A 22,126-nucleotide genomic window follows, 5' to 3' on the forward strand; every position below is an offset into this window, starting at 1 on the left:
ATAAGAATGCTTTATGTGCTAAATGCTTTACTAAATAAAAGTTTATTTTAATACATGACCCTACAAATAAGTAAGTCTTCTTACTTACAGTGCATCTTATTATTTTGGATAAGATAATTCTGCCTTTTTTTTTTCCAGTATATTAGGAATTCTGTCTACTACCCCTAAATATTCCATCCAGAATCCAGTACAACATTGTCTGTGTACATCGCACAAACTCAGAGTCCATCCTCTCTCATGAAAGTTGTGACGGGGAGAACAGATATCTAACTTTATCCTAGAGCAATATTTCAATGCAGAATGGAAGTCCCATGGGGGGAGTGTGACTGTATTTCTTAGCAAGGGTAGACAGGAATACGAATTCAAAATTAATGTAGTCACACATCATCTTAAAAAAAAACAAAAGGTAAGAAGTTAAAGGGGAAATAAAGATCATCAGCTGAATAAAAACATTGAGTCAGACATCATCTTCCACTTTCTTGCCACATACATTTCTAAACAATTATCTTTTATACTCCCTGATAAGGGAGTGCAACGGGAAAGTCAGTAAGTAAAAACTATTTAAAACAACCTGCACTATCTTTTACATAATTTCTGAATTTTCTTAATGCACAACTGTATACAAGTTTGCCTTCTTGTGCTGTGGAGATGGACTTAATTTATTTTAATTAATAAGTGTAACAGCTTATCAGTTCAGACTGCTATCATATTCTGCTTTTTTGGGAAGTAAATTTCCATTTGAATACAAACAAGATAATTTTCTTCCTCAACATTCCTTATCCTCACAGACAGGAGACTGGGGTGCAGCACATCTGCTAAAATACTGGTCAAGTTTTCTTGAACAGAGCAGTGATTTGATAAATGCACAAAATAGGGTTTTTTAAATTTTTTTTCTTTTTTTTTTTTTTTTTTTGACAGTAGATGTTTCAGCTTCTCTTGAAGCTTGGTGTAGTTTTCATCCTGTCTGTAAATTTTGTATTTCAAAACCTTCAGAAGACATTTAGGTGAACATTTTTAATTTGAAATCAGTTCAAGAGTCAGGTCAGGGACTAGTACAAACTGGTTCTTGGGAAAACAGAGGAGGGTTGTTTTATCAAATAATTTTTTTCTTTCATACTAGGAAAGGAATTGCTTGCTTTGAACAAACGCTTTTTTGGGTTTTGAATGTTTATATTACTTTCACCTAAAAAGTATGAAAACTTTAATTCAGTAAATGCATGAAGGCATTTTCTTTGCTGATTTGTTATAGAGAGAGAAAATCAAAACTGCACATGACTTACATAAAAGTAATTGCCTTTACATCAAATAGGGATATTCAAATAGCACAAAATATATATATACATATATATAATATGTTATGGATTTTCAGATAGAAAATAAGAACATTTTTCTAATGGTATGAGTAGTGAAACAATGAGATAGGCAATCCAGGGAACTGTGTAATCCATACACAGTCAAGAAAGAAATGATACTGTGCCTCAGAGACATGTTCAATACAACTTTGGTCATCTATTGAGGTTGATCCCAATCTTAAATTTCTATGAACTATATAAGAAATAAGAGGAGGACTGGGGTTAAGTTGCTGGAATTATATTTTTTCCTCAGAGTGAAGCAAACTTGCATCAGAAACCAAAATATTTTTATCATGAGTCTCTTCTATTGTTCCCAGACTTCTCACAGTATCCCACTACTTTTACATCATAAGCCTAATTTATAGGAAAGCAACTTACTTGATTTTACATCAATGGAAACAGGATCAAAAATTCCGCCCCCCGCCCCTCTTTTTTTCCTAATTGCTACTCTATCAACTAACAGCTTGGAAAGCCATTGCAGTAACATTTACAATGCTTTTAATTATTTATTACATAACTCTGACAAGGTCTGAGGCAATAAAAAAGGCTTTTCCTTAGCATTACAGACACAGCTATAATCAAATCCTATTTATGCAATTGGGAAAAATAAAAACTCTGTCGAGGAAATCCTGAACAACACATTTGCAAGCAAGAATAAATAATTTCTTTGTAAATACATAACAGAATTTTTAATCATGCTAATATCAAACTAATACAGAAAATAAACAAACCAAAATTCACTTTTCTGGAGGAAAATATTTAAATGTCTTATTAACCTTTGGAATCCAGTAGCATATACAGCATTTCTTTTCAAGGACCATGTAGTCCTCTGTAAGTTGTCTAGAAATGTTATTGGGAGTGAATATGAGGCCTTGTCTTTTCCAGATTGCTGCTACAGTAACATGATGGTTGGCAGGAGAAATATGAACCAAATTGCTTCTCTCTTCAGGAATGACTTTATACAAATAGCATAGATTGGCAGAAAAAGGGAGAAAAAGATATAACTTTAAATTTTGTTATTTGACTCCCTGCTCATATCCAGAACTGAAAAAAAAACAAAAACCAAACTCCAACAACAACAACAACAAAAACCAGACAAGAGAGAAGAATATGGTCCTTAAAATTTTTAAAAGGGTATATTCATATTGTACTATAATTGGATATTTAGAATATTGTTTGCTTATAATTCACAAGAGATAAAAATGAAAGGAAATTGTTGCTAAGATGGAAATGTGATCCATGCTTATAGTGGCAATGCATTTCCCTAACGCTCAACAAAAAGAAATCCCATCCTGGGTAGGAGGTAGATAAAGGAAGAGTATTACCTAGACAGGAGAGAAGAGGGACAAATGGGAACCTCTAAAATGTACTTATTTTACATATGTGGTTCAAGAAACATTGATATGCATTTCTTTTTACAAAAAAAGTGAAAAATAATAACTGTAAAATTCAACTTCTAAACTGCATTAGACATAATTTCCAGATTTCAACAGACTGACTAGGCCTGGACTGACTCTTCATGTTACTCTAAGATCATAACTTCTGTGTCAGACTGCAAGGAAAAAAATGGCATGAGATTTGAAGAGTTCGTGAAGTGGGAGAAGCTGATTATCAGCAGTCCGTGTACACTCAGGGCATGATAGGCCTTCACACGCTCTTCCTAAAATGCGGAATCAACAACATCTGCTCCAAAAGACACAGTGGAGAGCCAGGGCAGCTAAAAGATCATAGAATCATTTTGGTTGGAAGAGACCCTTAAGATCATCAAGTCCAGCCATAACCTAACTCTTTCACTAAACCATGTCCCTAAGAACCTCATCTACATGTCTTTTAAAACAGACCAGGGATGGTGACTCAACCACTTCCCTGGGCAGCCTGTTCCAGTGCTTCACAACCCTTTCGATGAATAAATTTTTCCTAATATCCAATCTGATAAGCAGTAACAGTGATGAGCAGAAGAACCAAGCAGCATAACAAGTGGGGCAAGAAACAGCAATGGCTGGCAGAGTGCCAGAAGCCCCAAGTGGCAACACCAAAGCTCTGGTAACCTGAACTGGGCCTTGTTGCATCGCAGGACTCCACAGTTCCCAAAAGTAAGGGAGGTTTTAGTTCAGGAGTGGGGGAACAATCAGCTGGCCTAGCTGTTGCCCTGCCAGAGAGGACTACAAAATAATTATTGTCATACTTACGGAATTAGCCTTTTTATGTTATTTATCTTTTAAAAAAATATTTTTTGCTGAGCCAACTAACTTGCAAGAAGAAAAAAAAAATGAGCTCAATGCTCTTCGGATTAATTCTTACAGGTATCTAGGCCTTTTACAAGACATAATTTTAAATGTCATCACGGGCCTTACTGTTGGCAGTTGTGTCTTAGAAGAAAGTGCATTATACAGCTACCAGTTGGAACAATTCACCTCTGCTTATGGGAACTTTTACACCACTCATTTAATTTTGACTATTTTAAATCAAGACACTGTGCTTTATCTCAAATATGTGCATTTTCTCAATCAATAATTAATTCCTAAATCTTATAGCCTGTGCTGTATGGAACATTGGAGTAGTATATTTCTCACCTTTTGCATCCATTTGAAACAGTAAAAATACAACCTCTGAACTTCCACTGTATGCATTGCAAAGTAAAAATACAGTGCATGTGGGGGAAGTGATTGCTTAAAAATACATCTTGAGGTTAACCAGTGGCATTGTTGTGTTTCAGCAGAAGGATGACTGTGTAGGAACTCTGAATAGTAAATTGTCTGAAGGCTTGAACAAACGCTTCATAAAAATAAATATTTCAAAAAACTCTATGGCTTTTAACACTTGTTGCAAGCACTACAATGGGCTGGTGGATAGAAAGACTCATTCTACCCACTTCTCCACTGTAATACACCTGGAGAACAAAAAGGAATGAAAAAAACCATCCATACTATTTGGTATGTCCAGTATATTTAAGAATGCTGCAGTGTACAATGAAAGATAAGCAGCAACACATGCTGATTTGATATGAGTTGCTCTATCACTACAGCAGAGCAGCAATATCCTCAGTAGCATTTTACAGGCTGAGCTGAATCTAATCAAAACTCTGTAGCCAAGGGATGCTCAGTACATCTATTTAGCCTAACTGCTTATCACCAGCGCCACAGCCATCAGAATGTTTTTTTCATGTAACATTAGAACAGACTGGTCGTAGACCATTAATCAACTGAATGAACAAGCATGTGGGAAACCAAAAGGCTTCACAGTGTGTTTTAGTTACTTAACTACCTGTCAGGATAAAAAGGACCAAAATGGAACAAGATTACCTGAAAAAAAATCTAATAATAGTGTTAAGGTGTTTGTATTGGTGCTTAAACAGATTAATTCACACAAACTGCATCAAGAACACTATTCTAATAGTCTCTAGTACCAGTGGGTCTTCTATAATTAAAGCCTGAGTCTAAGGTCACCTCAGAAAAACTCAAACTAAAGTGTTACTAACATGGTATATAAAGGAACTAAACAGCTCCACAAAGTTAATGCAAAATTACAGTTGCATAGGTATAGTTTTAGAAAACCCAGAAATACAAAATGATAGAGTTCTAAAAGCTGTAATTAACATGAGACTTTTCCCTCCCCCTCTTTTTTTATTCACTATAAGATGTATTATGGCCACGTGTCATCTCCCATATATCATCACAGGAAAATAAACAGAAAGTTCCACGGAACAAATTTATTGATAGGAGCTCTTTAATTTTTTTTCTTTCATGAATTCAACCTAAACTAGCTCTAGAAGCTGGATTTGTGGCTGTTACACAAAGAAGATGGAACAAAGCGTAAAAACTAATTTAGTTATGTATGAGTCAACTGTGTGCAATTGCATAGTCACTCTTGCACTAAAAGCGCTACTCCATGATGTGTATCCTATAGAGAAAGAATACATGAGCTATCACAGCTCCCAGCAAATTTAGATTTAGCCTGTAAGACCCCCTACCAGAAACAAATAAATAAACTCTTACATATGGAGACATTAAATATTCACAGTTAAAGTCTGAGGCAGATCCAGGAATGAGAACTATGCCACTGGATTTCCAACACAGTGACTCAGTGACAAGGCCACCCTTCTTCCTTCTGTAAAGCTGAGAAAACTGCTGATAAGCAAGCAGAGTTCGCACACCCAGGGCCAAGAAGGTAACTTCCTCAGTATACATATATTTTATTGCTTTTTCAGGTCCACTTGTATCTATGCATTATAAAATACAGCATCATATTTCTCAGACGACAATTAGTTTCTTAGACGACAATGAGACTGAAGCCAAGTATGCATATAATTACCTGGCTTAATGGTTTAATAAAAAAACAGGCACCCCCACAAATTCAGAGATGCTAGAACTATCCTTGAGACAAGCAGGAACTGTACCAAATTGTTAAGATATAGCAAGGTGCAATTATGGAAACAAACAACTGAACCTCAAGGTATGTCACGTTCTTGGCATGGGTCTACTGAAGTCTTTCTGCTTTACTTAAAACATAATACATTTTTTTCTACCACACCCAAAGCAACACTTTGAATCTCAAGACTCTTCTCCTTTCCACGTTTTCTTTTGGCAAATCAGACACATTACTCTTCAGAAACTGCATCAATACTACGTATACTGCTGCAGACACTGCTGCTGCACTTCCTAGTGACTGCCTTTCCCTCTTCTTAAAAGAGACCACTAATGGTGCAATCACTAATACTGCCTTCTATAATTAATTTTGTGGTTTAAAGCACATTGTTGATTTGAAAGAGCCTTCCAACTAACTGACATTCTTGTGGTAAGAACTAAACTTATTGTTTGACCTTCTCTGAGCACAGTTCTACACAGCCCTTGCTATTGATTCACCTGTTTCTGAATAGCAGGAGTCTCATTAATGCCAACTATTTTTCAAATGCCTGACACAAATTTGATTAAATTTCCTGTACTAAAGCCGACCAAAATTTCTAGCCAATAGGTGCTGTGGAATCAAGCAGAGGCAGATGTGGAGACTCAAAACAACACCTTCACCCATTAAAATGAACAGTTTTTCAACTAATTAGTTTAATATATTTTCTGTTCAAAAGGACAACTCATCACCTGTGGAACTAAATATTCATCCCTAGACCCACATTTGTGCATAATTGAGCAGAGACCTGCAATAAGCCTATTGTGAACTTTCTAAAAAAAGTTAATTTGCTGAAAACTGATGTTTGGATTCAGCCAAAAAATATCTTAATTTCTTTCATTTTGTTGATGTTTGGATTAAAAGAAGCAAACCATAAATATATTCAGTTAATTAAACTTAAAATTACAATATCTGTTTTTCAAAATAATATATAAATGACAAAACTTAACTAACATTATCAAAGGACATCCAAGTGAACTAAAACAATACTTTCTGATTTTATCACACACAGAAGAAAGTTTCAAGTATCAAACCAAGAATTCTTGCATGCACACAGCTTTAACTTTGAAATGTATATGAAGCAACTCCCTGAAATTGTTTTCTCACTGAGAATGCACAAAAAGGCTAAATTCTGTTAAGCAGATTCATGACATATTCACACAGCACACAGTAATTCACAGTTCTACTTTTGTCTGTATGATTAAAAGCCCCTCAATAAATCCAATCTTTGAGAAGAAGGAAGGGATCTTTAGCTCACATGCTAAGGGAGCAAGCATCCACTCCATGCTAGCTTTCCATAAGCCCAGGTAGCTGAAGAACAGGACATAAAGGAGAAATTAATGTCAATTGTAGGCTATGTTCTAGAAGCATTGCCAGAAATTACACCTTTTAATTTGTGAAGTATATTTGAAACTAGAAAAGCAGAAAGAAATTATTGTTTCTCAGATTTTAAAAACAAACAAAAAAACCCCACTTGGCTTGTCTATTTCACTGCCATTAATTCATCTCTGCATTCACTTTATATGCTTTAACTTACAGAAAGTGTTTCTGCACATGTTCAATTAAATTTCTCATGTACTTTTTAAATTGATAAACCTACATCTTCAAAGTAGATAAAAGCCTCACTGTATATTGTTACAATTTAGAGAAATGATGACAGAGGTCTTGGACTAGATTAAGAATTGACACTTCACACAGAGGAAGACTTTCTATACAAGGTTACGTTTTTGATATATCAAGATACATTCATTCTAATTATCAAGTTTTTCTCTTGTTTTAGTTATATTTTTAGAATACATTTTCCAAATTCACTATTAATCAGCTCACTACCTTTACAATATTCATCATCCACAGATGTTCAGTGAAAATGCATGAAATACACTCAAGCTTGTGGAAAGAATCTACTCTTCAATATGCCTCTAATGCCTTTAAAAGTCTTTGCTAAAAATAAATGAATTAAAAAATACAGGTACATTCAGGTATTACACTAAGCAATGAGCAATCTTCTCATCCATTTCTTCCCTTCTCAATTTCCCCTTTCATTTGTATAATTTGACCAAGAAATATTTGAAAACATGAACTGTTCTCCATTAAGGAGCTCAGTGAGACAGATACCCTCAAAGATCATCACTAAAGGGCTTTCTCGAAACAGGAATTTAGCTCCTGAACTAAGTTTTTACAACTATGAGATTAAGTTTCCCTCAAATGCTATGTCTGTTCTGAGCTATACCAGCAGGCTAAAATTGTAGCCAAGAATCTGTCCTTTTGTCACTATCTTTATTAGTGTTTTTGAGATGTTTAATTATTATCCACTAAATAGAACAGATACAAAATGAAAAAATGTTACTTAAGTATATGATATTGCCAAGAAATGCTCAGGGTCTCATAACGTCCATGTAAAACTTCAGACTCCTCAGGAAAAACAAACCAAACAAAAAACCAACCAAACAAAAAATGGGGGATGGGGGGGATGGGAGGGGGGAATGGGACATGACAAACAAATAACCAACACCAGATCAAGACATGGTCTGTAAAAGTTGACGGTTGTATAAAATGGGGGAAAAAAAAAGTCATTGCAATACCATACTGAAGTGGCAGTATGTTAGTAACTTGCTTAACTTACTAATTAATAGCAGTTAATTAAAAGGTCAGCCCTCTAGAACTTTAACAGCTCACAGCTCTAACTCTTCTTTCTGAACCATTGGAGGTTTGGATTTCTTCCCAGTAAAACTGCTTTAGTAAAAGATGAGAACAAAATATATTGAAAAAAACAAATAAACTAACATGTTATTTATTTAGAGGTTTCTCTTAACTTTTGCGTGATGATATTAAAACTAGATTAGTCTCTCAACTAAAAAAATCCCTGACGTGACTTGAAGTATTCAACAAATAGAACAGCCTTTCCTTCAAAAGAGCAGGAAAGCAGACCTGGGAGCACAAGGGAACTGGCATCTTTTTAGTGTCTCCTGTCCTGTTCTCTGGAGACTATTCCTTCCCCCATTTATACATGAGTACCTACTGTGCTTCAGGATCGATCTCACCTCCTGTAAGCTGCCATGGAACAACAATGCAAGGAACGACCAACTAGAAGTATCAGTAGCCTCATATACATTGACCAAAGTTTCCAAAACACATAAATGCTACCCAGTTAATCAGCACATAAAACAGAAGTAATCAACAGGGTAACCTGAAATTATTTTAGCTATCATTTAAAAATATAAACCTCTTTTAAGAGTAAATTAACTGACAAATACCAAAAGTGGGACTGTGTCCATGTTTTAAGAATACTGATAATGCAATTTAAAATATCTTGCTTTTTTGTTGTTGTTGTTTTGTTTGGTTTTTTTTGTCGTTGTTTTGTTGTGGTTTTTTTTGTTGTTTTTTTTTTGTTTGTTTGTTTGTTTTTGTGGGTTTTTTTGTTTAGTTGTGGTTTTGTTTTTTAAACTGAGAATTAAAGTTACTTTGTTTCCCAATGAATTTCCTGGCGAGTCTTAGTAATCACATTTCAATCTACAGGCCTCTTAGATTGCCTAAAAAGAGTTTGTTTCAAGCTTGTTGCCAGCAGAACTTTCACACCGGTTGGCAGAACAAAATGCCACTCCTAGAAATGTGGTACCTTTTTTCACTTCCTTGTTGTTAGAAGGAGGATAGATAGATTCTCCCAGATACTACTCTACTGCAAGTGGATGACTTTGCATCACGTAACAATAGCCAAAAGGTAGTGGTGTTTCTTGAGAAGCAGTGATTATTGAGCATCACTTAATAAGCTAGTGTCTATAAGGCAAATTATAGCAAAACAATCATATATCTCTGCCTTTTCACACATATTGATTGGATGTCAGACAAATTGTTTCACCAGTTCAATAGTTTTTCTCTGTCAGCTTGTTCGATGAAAACAGGAAGAAAGGAAAGTCACCTTACACATATAAGTCATAAACTGCATTGAGACAACTATACTAGACCTTTGTAATTCCAAACTTAATTATTACCCTCAAAAGAAAAATCTATTACAGGAAAGTAAGCACAATTTATTCGGTTTTTTGGTTTGTTTGTTTGGTGTGTTTTTTGCTTTTTAGGAATGATTGTTAAATCCAAAATCATCTTCTTGGTCTTTGAAGACCAAGAGGCTAAAAAAACGAATACATGAAAAAACTAAGTTTACAACATGAAGTCAAATAGAAGCACAAAGATAGTCTCATATAGCAACATATTATATATCATCTTTGAAGAACCTTAATAATTGCAATGTTAAGGAAAGCAACTGATGAATTTTGGAGTGTAAAGAGCTTTCCAGTTTCTTTGGAATGGCATGCTTGTGATTACCATTGTGATTATTCTAAATGAAGATGTCCGCAACACACAAGGTTACTGACTCGTGTGCAGGTAACATGTGGCACTGGCTACAGCAAATTCCCTCAAGCATTATGTAGACTAGACCAAAAAAGGAGCCTAAGTCATTCATCTGGCAAACCTTTTAAACTGAAGTTCCTCTTATGGGTCTTTTGACCTGGATTCAGGTTAAAGGAATGACTTCCTTAAATCTTTAAAATAAATAGTCTTTAAATCTAGTTGACAGCAGCTTAATCTATGTTTTAAACCTAAAAGATGACATAAAAGTAGTAAGGAAAAATTCCCTTTTGCCATTTCTTCTGAATTGAAACGTAGGGTGTTGATATGCTCTAATTGCTGTCAAGCACTTGCTCCAGCTCTTTTGCCACAGTTCAGTCATGATTCATTTCCCCCTTCTTTGAACTGGGACATTTGCAGCAAAACAAGCAACAACTGGAAACTGAAATACAAAAGAAAACAATGTTTCTTTGTGCCACTGAATCAAGCAGTAATTGCCCTGAACTGACAAATCTGATCATTTTAACACCTACCACAAGGAACAACCAACTCAGTTCAGATGGTCTATAGAGTTCTTCCCATCCTGCACAAAGAGAAGTCCAGTCTGAAGGTCCCTCGGCTGTTTGTTCATTTCAAACTCTCTCTGCAATGAGCCACATGTTGTAGAAAAATATCCAGACAAAATTTCTTTTCCAGAATTACTATAAAATATATTCCTATTTAGAAAAGCAAACAAACAAACAAATAACCCCACACAAACAAAGAAAGCCCACCACAACAATGAAAAACCAACTAGTATTTACGGGTTAACTCCTATTAAATTTCATTTAGATGGTCCTGAAAAAGTTTAAGCAAAATGAGAAAGATAATCACATGCTAACAGTGCCCCAAACCAAAACACCCTCCTAGACTGCAAGTGACAAATTAAAAGACAGGTTTGAGCTGAGACCTCCTCTCACATGCTCCCTACTCTTCTTTCCCCCCAAAAAAAGAACAAAATCCCAAACTTCTAAAGTCAAGTTTCCTTTCTTTTTCACTCACTTCCAGGCATCAACTCTAATAAACCCCCAAGTATTACATATTAATACATCTACCAACATCAGCACTTCATCACTAATGCTGATGTGAATCCACTGACAAATCTTAACCACCGTACAGAAGGGCTAATAATATACTTAGGACTATCGCAAGTTAATGGGCAGATGGCGTCTGCTTCTTGGTGTTTTCTTCAAATATTATTTTTGCCTTGGCTTGTTTGTTTCTCTCTTTTGCTTTACAGTTCTGTAAGCATTGAGATCAATATTCAAATACAAGGGGACAGCGTACTAGAGAGGAAAGTTTGGTCTGTTAAGGATTTGACGCCATGCTTCCCCCCTCATATGAAAATATAGAGAAAGATTAAAGACTAGCAACTTTAGTAATTTTTGTAACAGAGCGCTTCTTGAAATTTGGACATTCTTTTCAAGCTAGGATGTGTATAATTGCTTTACAGCATAGACATTTCTTGCCAAGTTACTGGAAATAATATTTTCTTTCTGCCTGTCATCATAAAAGCAGCAAGCCAATACAGAACGGTAGACTGAAGTGCAGTTTCAGTGCTCTAATTAGTACAAGTCAAAGGAAAAGTATTGTGAACTCTGTTCCCCCTTCCTTCACCTCTCTGGTAGTCCTCAAAAAACATCTTACCAATCGCATTTAAGTGGTATCACTGACGACTTTTCAAAGGTGAGGGAAGGCAGGGAAGAATAGAGAAAGAATCGAGTTAACTTCAACCACAAGAGGCACCTCAAATCTTTGCTGTGAGTACTGAGACCAGAGTCATTGTGCTTTAAAAAGGAAGCTTGACCCTCAATTACAGCCACACATAAACTCCTTTTTACATACAGATTCAAGAGACAAGAGTTAGTTCTTTCACATGCACCCTTTTCTGACAGAGACAAATGCTCCACAGTTACAGCCTTACAGTTCCTGGATTTGTCTGCAGAAATGTAATACTAGGTTGTAACTTGAGATCCAGTGGGGGGGTGTACTAGCCCCAAATCACCAATTAAATAATACTGTAAGATGCCATTTCACAATTAGAGGGAGCAAATTTGTAGTAATCCAGGGAAAAACTCAAACACTTGTGAGGGCGGGGGGCAAGGGGGGAACAAAAAACAAACCCACCACATTTTCTAGACATCAGGGCTTACACTTCTGGAGTAGGCATCACTGGAAAATCTCTTTCCAAATGAATATTTGAGAGTATAATACCCTTATATGTGCTTGCATCTGGCTCCAAACTGATCTCACTCTTTTCAATAGAATATCCAGACCACTGAGGCTGAGTAAGAGTGGTAGAATCAGATCATAGTCTACAGTGCATTATATACACAGAACAAATGTGGTTTAATATGTGAAAACCTTTATGTAACTGCAGTAGATTATAACCATCTCTTTCATATTATACAACCTTTATATGCCACCTCCCTGACAAGCAATGATTAACATAACATTTTTGAATTTTTAATCATAACAGATTTGCATTAAGATAAACTGATTAATATTTTCCCCTTTTACAAAAAATACATTGTAAAATCCACAAAGAATATTCGTTATTAATGCTATAAATAATAAGGTTATGACTGTTTATTGAGACCTTGGCTACCACTACGATTCCAATTTTACTGTAAGATCTCAAATTCTTTCTAACAGAATAGCAAGTTCAGAGACCTAAATTAAATTTAGTAAATTTGTTTAATATATAATGCAGACACAATTCCCAGTGTGTAATCCCATCTGAAATACGGGATAAGTAAATCAATATTTTAGTATATGCTTCCTTCCCTGCACAGCTTTGATTATATTTATCTATATAAGTATCACAGAACTGATTTTTTCATAACCAATAGGGAATTACATTTAATGTTGCTATCTGTATGATACTGCCTCATATCTTCCAGAGGCAGTCTGGCACTAGGCTCTGCTTTTACAAGTTCTTCTGAATTTAGGAATGGGCACTGTTCAAAATGCTAAGAATTAACCACAGAAGTTTGAGGGAATTATTCTACTGCACTTTATTATCAAAAATTATTGAACAGAAGTGATGGAAAAAAAAATCACCAGTATGCAATTCCCTTAGGTCACACAGAAGTCAAATCTCAGGTGTTCACTGCTTTTTATTGCTGTACAAAAGCACTCTTGATTCTTTTGCCTCTTAAAATTCCACCCTGAGAATACAGAGTTTCATTCTGTTTCCATTTTCATCACAAACATAGACAGTTCACTTCTCTTTCAACATCTCTGTTTAGTTTGTTTATAGAACTAACCTGTATGAATGTTTGTTTGTATAAACAAACAGACAGTAAGTTCTCTAGTTCTACAACTAATCTTTATAATATGCCCACACTGAGGGAGGCAAAGGTCAAGATCTTTAAAATCCCCTTCTCCCGGTCAAGACGACATTTTGAAGAAGCAAAAAAGACTACACTGAATATAGGAAAGAATTAAAAACCTTCATTCCTTGCCTCTATATAAGGCCTCCACATGCTATTTAAATACAGAAATAGGAGGAACAAAGACTGTGCAAATCGCTTGATAACTGATGGGATAACCATTGGGTGATATGATACATTCTAAAAGTTTTTTCCTCTGAGATCTTATTAGCAGACAGGAGCAAAAAAGCTCAACAGTCAAACACAAAAGTATTGATGCCTTAAAAGTCACTTTATCTATTCCTTAATCAACTGGTTTTGAAGACAATGGCATTTACAAATTAATATTTAGTGCTATAACAGCTTACCTGTTAACATTTGCTCAGAAATTTGCTCTCAATTACACTGAATTTTCAATGCCCCTCAGAAAACATAATCATTTCAGCATACACATGCAAGCAGTCAAAAATATATCCAAAACCATTATAAACAAATAAACACAGTATTTAAAGAACAGAAACTGAAAACAAAAAAAAACACTACACAATTTGCAGTATGCAAGCTTTCTACACCACTTTATGGACTGTTAATTTCATTAATAGAGTTGATAAATTTTTTTTCAGAAATTAAACCTTATTTTTTGTTTTCTATCAGTTCTGCTCACCTGAAAAGTTCTCATTTTTCTATTTGTCCAATTCCTCTTTTGCAGTAAATTGCAACAAGATATCTATCACTTGTAGTTAGAAATAGATTCTCATGACCAGAAATAGCACTATATTTAAATATAAACATTCCATCTGAACTTCTTAAAAAGCCCAAGAATTACATATTTTAATCTTTCCTATTATCTGAGAAAGGATGTAATTCATCATTAGTGATATTACTTGGAATTCATGAGCACATACAGCTGAGAATTTCTTGAGGGAAACAGATATAAAAACTTTCAGAAATGTAGTAACAATGACATTGATTGATTCTCTAGGACTCTCAGTCTCACTGCACAGGACAAAAAGACAGAGGTGGAATCAAGAGAATTTCTTCTCGTGGATGGATTTGAATTACTACCTCAGGTCTTCATGACTCCCTCCTGTGAATCTCATTCCTCACGGGAGCATTCAGGGATCTCAGACTCCTAGTTCTGCACAGACAGGCTGGAAAATCAGTGGCCATTGGTGCTACAGCAGTCGCCACACTCCTGAAATGAACATCTTGACAGATGTGTCCTCAGAGTCTTCCCCAGACAACCGAAAGGAAGCAGGGAAAACTGATTAAACAAAGAAACTTGCCAAGTTGGTAGCTCATAAATGGCAACACCAGGGGTTTCAGCATCCAGGATCTCTATCCAGAGACATGCGCAGACTCACACTGCCTTGACAGACTTGTGGTTGCTGTAGCTGGACTGATACACATACTGGTGGCTACCCAGGTTATCATTATGCAAGCTGCATTCACATAGGGTGCACTCACAACTCTGAACTGCGACGCAAGAACTCTCTTCTGATATATACATAAGACATTGTTTACTACTTACTGAAACAAAAATTATGACAGATGTAAGATTTGCATTTGTTTATAGTTCTCATATTTTTTAGATGCAAATGAAGCATATTCTTCATCAAGGCATGTCATCGGTTGTATTCCCAGAGGAAAATAAATTAATAGAAAGAGCTCTTATTTTAAATGCTGATTTCTTGTCAGAAAGATGGCATGACACACCAGCTCCAATAAAGTCAGTTTCTCTAATTAGCTCATGCTGTTCCCTCACCCTCCATTGTAATACCTTACTTCAGAAAATGGAAACAATTAAACTTCTGTTTATTTTTATTCTTCCTAAAACATCTATCACAACTGTTTAGTTGGGAATTAGTTTGTTGGGTATTTTTTCTTTTTTCTTTTTTTTAAGGTATACTTTTGCATTCCTTTTCCTATATTTCAATCACTAGTTTTGAGGTAATGACACAGTAACATTCAGAGAAAAATGGAAGTGATTGGATGGACTGAATGAAATAATTTTCATTTCACTACATCTATCCTGTACTGATGAGCAGTTTATTTAACATAAATCATTAAATGCTCTTTTCTGCCTTTGAGTAAATCAGGGCTAGGATAACTGGCAACTAATTGGCTATCTTCTCTGTTCTACTAACAGTATAGCAATTAGCACTTCTGCAACTAAACAGCACAGTCTCTCTATTGGCTTTTCACATTCTTGCATTAAAACCAACTAAAATTCTTAGAACTGTTTTGGAAGTCTTATTTCCACTCAGAGACTGGAAATATTGAGACTGCATCAGAAATTTGGGAAAGAGAAATAAGCTGCAACTACAACAGCAAATTAGCTGGTATTAGAGAAGTAGTTCCAGTGCTTTTCCTAAGTCATATTAAAAAAGCAAGAGTAAACATGATAGTATACAAAATATATATAATTAATCCATCAAAATCATTCTATCACAGCAGTCAAAGAACTACCAAGATTCCAGACAAAATGAGAAATTTTTGGAATGGAATACCTATAGTGACAATGGGTAGAGGATTAAAAATTCGTCTGTATAAAATGTTATTGATCAAAGGATCTGAAAAGGGCAAGAACTGCGTTTCCTAAAAGAACACTGTAACAAGGTGCAGTCTTTCCTTCCAACAACAGATGGAACAGACATTGATTAGTTTGTTTATATGAACATTTAAAATAGGGGTGCTCCTTAGTCAGTCTTTTAAGGAAAATAAACCAAAGCATAATAGCCAGCACAAATATCTTTTATACTGTGTCTCAGTGTGGTTGTGTGGTTTTTGTTTGTTTTTTTTTGTTGGGGTGGGGGTTTTGTTTGTTTGTTTGTTCTGCTTAAAGAACAACCTTCAGCAATACAAATAAGTACGGGAAAAACTTCTCAAACATAAAAGACTCATCTCGCAATCACTTGGACCGATATCATTCCTGTGTCTCATCTGGCTGCCCTGTACAGGTAAGATAAACAACAGGAATACATTAATAAATTACTTCCTATTTCATAGATAAAGAAACAAATCAACTTGGGGGATTTATCCATAACTCCTAAAAAAAAATAAATTAAAAAAACCACTACTTTGTTTTGGGGATTTTAAAATAACCAAGATTCAAGAAAAAAGCACAATACTGAAATTAAAAAAATCTTATGTCTTATTTGAGAGACATCAACACTAAAGATCACGATGCTTTACATGTAATGTTCTCTAGAATGGCTGGGCATATACAAATAATACTTTTACTAGTATAATGTAAATTAATTTAATTCCATATTTATCTAGGACCACTTTGGACTTTTTATTGACAGCAGAAAATATTTCACAAGTAACCTGTGGATCCCCAAGTTATTTCTTCTTTACAAGAAAATGACCCAGTCGGGATGGCATGAATTATCTGTTTCAAAGACCTCGCACTTGACTACTAAGAAATCATTTATTAAATTGTAACCATTTGTGCCAGTATTGCACCATCATTTCTGAAGATTAAAGAATCACTCACATGGAACTGTATCTGCAGGTCTGTTAGTAGGGAATTTTAACCCGTTAGCGTATCCAGTTAATTTCAGAAAATGCAAGTTGCTGATTCTAGGGTAGTTTGTTTTTGTTTTTGCTGTTTTTTCTAAATCAAAATGGCACATGGTTTGAAGGCAGAGAGGAAAATCCAAGCAGACTGGATGATAGTTTCCTTTCAGTGGTACAGTAGGTATCCTGTTACACAAGACACAGCTGGATTTAGGTGTAGGAGCTAATTGCTATTTTGTGCAACTCTGCAACAGTATCAGTAGCATCATGGCCATATCTCAGAGAAATCTACATGTAGCCCACTGGACTTTGCTATGTTAAGCAAAGCTGATGGCAGTGCAGTCCTACATCACATGCTAATTTACAGATTTTTACTAGCGTACAGAAAAAATATGGCTGTTGAACTAATTAACTATTAAGGAATTATGACTCCAAAGACGGCTTTCAATTTTCTCCACTAGAGAGAAACAATATCCTACAACATTCTTAATAGAGTCAGAAAGTGTTAGCTAATTCCAATAAATCAAGTCACAGAGAAAATGAAACATGTGAGAAAACTGGATACTATAGTTAAATTTATAGACTTACAGACTGCTGCCTTAATCACAGGCTATATCACCTGTGATATCTTCCATTGGTGTGCCTACTGGAGGAGCTTATCTCTCTCTATAACATCATTATCAGTGGAGTAGAATATATATATATATATCTCCACATACAAACACATACGTATACATCCAGTAAAAGTACATTGCTTCTGCATTGAGAATAGAATAACAATCCACAAGGGCACTAAAAGAAGATCATCTGATGTCTAAGTCTAGATGTAATCTTACACACATTTGAAGAGGCTTGTCTGGACTTGGCTATGTGAAACAGCTTCAGATGTGCTTCTCCTATTCTTAACATATGAGACATTTTTCGAAAAGTAAGCACCTCATCCCATATCACAGGTCTTTAGATTACACGTGTAGCTACTAGTTAATATGTCTTCTGCTGTAAAACTGATATCCTATAGCATGGAACTCTAAGCTGTTAAAGAACATTAAACAAAAATTATGTGCGGCAGAAGTGGACACCAGGACACCAGACAGATTCAGATCTTCACTGATGGAACCGTGACAGCCAGCAGCAGCTATGGTGTGACTGAATCTGTACCACCCTTTGTCTTCTCAGGTGGGAAGCCCCCAAGTGTGTTATCCACTCAAAAGCACTCCAGCAAATAATTCCAGCTGAAGGTAACTGACCTTGGAAGGATCTATACTACGAGCAAATTCCATATAAGTGAGAAGCTGAACAAGCAGTATCAGTGATTGGAGCCTCTGACTCTGTAAGTCTTCAAATATTAATTGCATTTTGGCTACACGTAAAGTCTTGCCACTCCATTATTCACCTCAGTCCTTCTGAAGTACCACCAGCATGCTAACAAAATGTGAACTAATGGTAGAAGCACCATAAACATGCATTAGAACTTCAGGTGGTCCAACAAAGTCCCACAAAAACAAAAGTAACATGAGCTCACTTCAGCATTTATATGTAAGATCATTTGTAATTTTAGAGACAAAGAAAATGACCTGGAACATTTGAAATAAATAGAAATAGTACCATTTTTCTGCATGTCTTGAAAATTGCTTTCTCTTTAGCTTTATAATAACTGAATGATTTGCATTGAGGAGAGACCCCTCAAATTCAGGAACATCAGTTTTAATTTGGTGGAATAAAAGGAGATCAAAATATTTGGCCTTGAAACAGAAGAATTAGCCATGGAGAAACTAGCACCTCTCCATAATTAGATTTATGAAATTCACAATCCCAGTGCTTAGGAAATTGTAAGCTTTAGAGATAAACAGCTAAACGGAATTCAAAAAAGTCTTCACTCCTTTCTTCTGTGTAATGAGCACTGACTGCCTTTCCTGAAATGTCCTCAGAAGCCCTTTCACTGGTGTTACTTCATGCCTTCAGATTGATTTTTAACTAAAAGTTGATTTCAGCTATATTTTGGTTTGTTATTAGGGACTCATATGTCCCCAAAGAGTGCACTTTGATACTCCAGCTTTGCATTTCTATTACTATGTTGTGATTTTCAAAGAAAAAAAAACAAGCTGAAAGTTAATTTAATCTAATGAATAATAATGACAGATAGAAATCATTAAAAAGGAGTTCTTAAATGGTCAGACTCAGTAAACACTTTCACAAGGAAGCAAAAAATCCCACAAATAAATCAGAATATTTTAAGTATAATTATTATTACCAAGAACAGAAAAATGGAAAAAATATTCACATAGTAGAGCATCCTGCTCCAGTTATAATGTTAGGACTAGAACTTGGAATTACAAAGATACATAACATGCTTTGCTAATTTCTTAGTTGACTCCATGCAATGGCTTATATTACATTGGTAATGCTATATATAGCTATCCGTCAGACAATCATGCATATTACTGTTTATTTTCCAAAACATCTGGGGTCCACATAACATATTTAGGAATCAAAAGTATATGGCTAAATCACCAGTGCATATGCTGCAAAAATGTCCATTGTAACCAGATAACATGTGACATTCCCTACATGTGTGTACATTTCTAAATATATGCTGGTACTCTTTTGTACATTCTCTCTTAGATACTTATCATTTTGCACTTAGCAATTTGCAACACAATTAACACTGACCTGACAACTTCTAAGATATGTAGAATAACTTCACCCCCATCCCCATCTTTTTTCCTCCTAAGCACATGTGGAAGGGACAGATAATTTTTTCAGTTAGTGAGCAAAAAGATTTAAAAGAGAAAAGGAAAAGATGTTTATAAAATTAACCTACACTTGAAATGTTTTAATCATGCAGGCCCCTGCAAAAATAATTACTTATCGAGTCTTCTGAATCTGTCAGCTGGATTCAGTTATAGAGATATTTGGGGGGAACGTGCTGCTTGTCTTCTGACATTGGGATCGGGACAGCATAATTTATCTTATAATAATAGATTGGCCTTTGTAAAATATGACTTTCAGACACTGATTAAGATGCAATTCAATTGCTGTTTCCCTTCCTTTTAATTTGATTCATCATATGTTGAATAGTTGTAAATTATATTATGAAAGAAAGATTCAAATCTGAACATGCTCTGATGACAGAAAGAGGAACAGAAACCTTTCTTTGCCCATATGGCATACAGTATTAAAATTACATTACTCACTTTAACAAAGTGTCCTTCAGTGTATCTGCAAATACAATTTGCTCCTATTTTCAAATAATTTTAGATTGTCAGAATGAAGTGAAGTAGCTTTAGCAAGACTAAGGATTTACCGTTGTCAAACTCTAAAGGATTAGAGTTTGACAACGGTAAAAGGGTCAAAGTTTCTTTCTAACATAACCTCGGATGTTCTTGACAGTTATAGGTACTACACCCAGGTTTTATCCACTGATTTAAGGACAAATCAGCTTTAATTGTAACATGTCCCTTTGGAAACAAACACTTTTGCTTATATTTCGTCACAGTAAAACAACTGACTTCAACATGAAAAAATGTTCTTAATAATATTTTTCCCATTTCGTTGTACAATCATTATATAGCTATTAGGATGAAACACATTATTTTCACTTGGCTATTTTCAGACATATGGTATCTGTGCTTGGCCTGACCCCTCAGTTCAGAACATTACATCCTTGGGACATGCTACAATCACAAACAGCTGTTTGGAATGCTTTCTGCTGACTCAGAAGAAAAGATAACCATATGGAGAAAGAATGAATTAAATACTTAAATCTTCTTCTGAATTTCTGTATACCTGAACGCATAGCATCTTTTTGAATGCTTTCATAATCATGCCAGTCCTTCCTTTTCAAGCCATCAGTCCAGGTAAAGAACTGTCTGTCTCCCAGCCCCAATGGAAGTGTCTGTGAAAACAGTAAACAAACAAACAAATAAATATATATATACATATATGGTTTGTATTATTACAGAAGAACATTTATAAAATGACACAGGCAAATAAAACATTTTGTTTAGCCAATGCAAATATTGAAACTTCACTGTGGCAAATAAAGCTATTTTTCTTAGTGTGAGAAAACCATGAATTTAGTTCCTGGCATATAATTAATCGAAGTATGTCAAACAACTTGTGCTTAACATTTTTCTTTCCAGCAGTGTCCTGCTGTGACTGTTTGGTAAGACACTCATGAAATGTAAATGGACAGTTAAAACTGAACAGGCTTCAAAAATGCCTCATCCTTCAACTCATGAAGTACCTTGATTTTTTTCCTTAAACTATCACTTGTGCAAAACTGGAGTTATAGTTACTGAGCACCTTTCAATGTTTCTCTTTAATGTGAGGGTTTGGCGAACTTTGAAATCCTGTACGTTTTTCTTCATGGTAAGTGATAAGGGGGAAAAACAAACAAACACCTCTCCCCCCAGCAAATACCCAGCAAAAAAGCCCCGCACAACATGCAGTTGGTGGGTTGAGTCCCCCTTTCCAAACTGCATATTCTTGAGTAAAGCTTAGAACTGCTTTTTGCTTCTAAGCAAATTTGTCTTTCTACAGCCTTTCCTTCTTTACCATTCTTTCTGCAAAATGCTGGCATTTTATAAAAAAATAAAATAGAAAAGTACCATTAGAAGTACACAAAATTTAGATCTGTAGAAAGCAGTACAAAGGTGCAGAAGCTTTCAAATAAAGGTAACCTTTTGCTAAATGTTTAATTTACAAAAATGTGGTAAAAGCAGTGGAGAAGATTATGATAAGCAAATAAGACGAACTACCAGATCTGTGCTGAAGTGAGGAAGCAATTCATTGCTGCTCAGGAGCAACATGAAAACAGTAGTTCTGTTAAGCCTAGGTTTGAAACAGCAAGTTGTCCAGAATGGAGGGTATACATATAACGCATGTGACAAATGTTGTTATCACAGGGTGAGTGAAAACACGCTTGAAAAGCACTTCCATGGAAGCAACGTTTCATCAGTCTTCCACTAGGAAATACTGCAAGCTCTGCAAAAACCTTATGCATATGTAAGAGTGATGCTCTGAACTTCATGTATAAAGTATGAAGTATGAAAACCCAGGGAACATTGGACTCACCCATCTTCTCTTCTT

General features: G+C 35.3%; 1 protein-coding gene across 2 annotated transcripts in view; it reads right to left on the reverse strand.

Annotated features, from left to right (window-relative positions):
• The window catches only part of GALNTL6 (polypeptide N-acetylgalactosaminyltransferase like 6), a 457,687-nt gene that overhangs the window by 274,767 nt on the left and 160,794 nt on the right, over positions 1-22,126 (reverse strand). For both annotated transcript variants that reach the window (XM_065061335.1, XM_065061334.1), the window contains exon 2: positions 20,822-20,930. In XM_065061335.1, the coding sequence (XP_064917407.1) occupies positions 20,822-20,930 (109 nt within the window). The remainder of the gene's footprint in view (positions 1-20,821; positions 20,931-22,126) is intronic.

This window comes from Columba livia, chromosome 4 (assembly GCF_036013475.1).
Source record: "Columba livia isolate bColLiv1 breed racing homer chromosome 4, bColLiv1.pat.W.v2, whole genome shotgun sequence".
Classification (NCBI taxonomy): Eukaryota; Metazoa; Chordata; class Aves; order Columbiformes; family Columbidae; genus Columba; species Columba livia.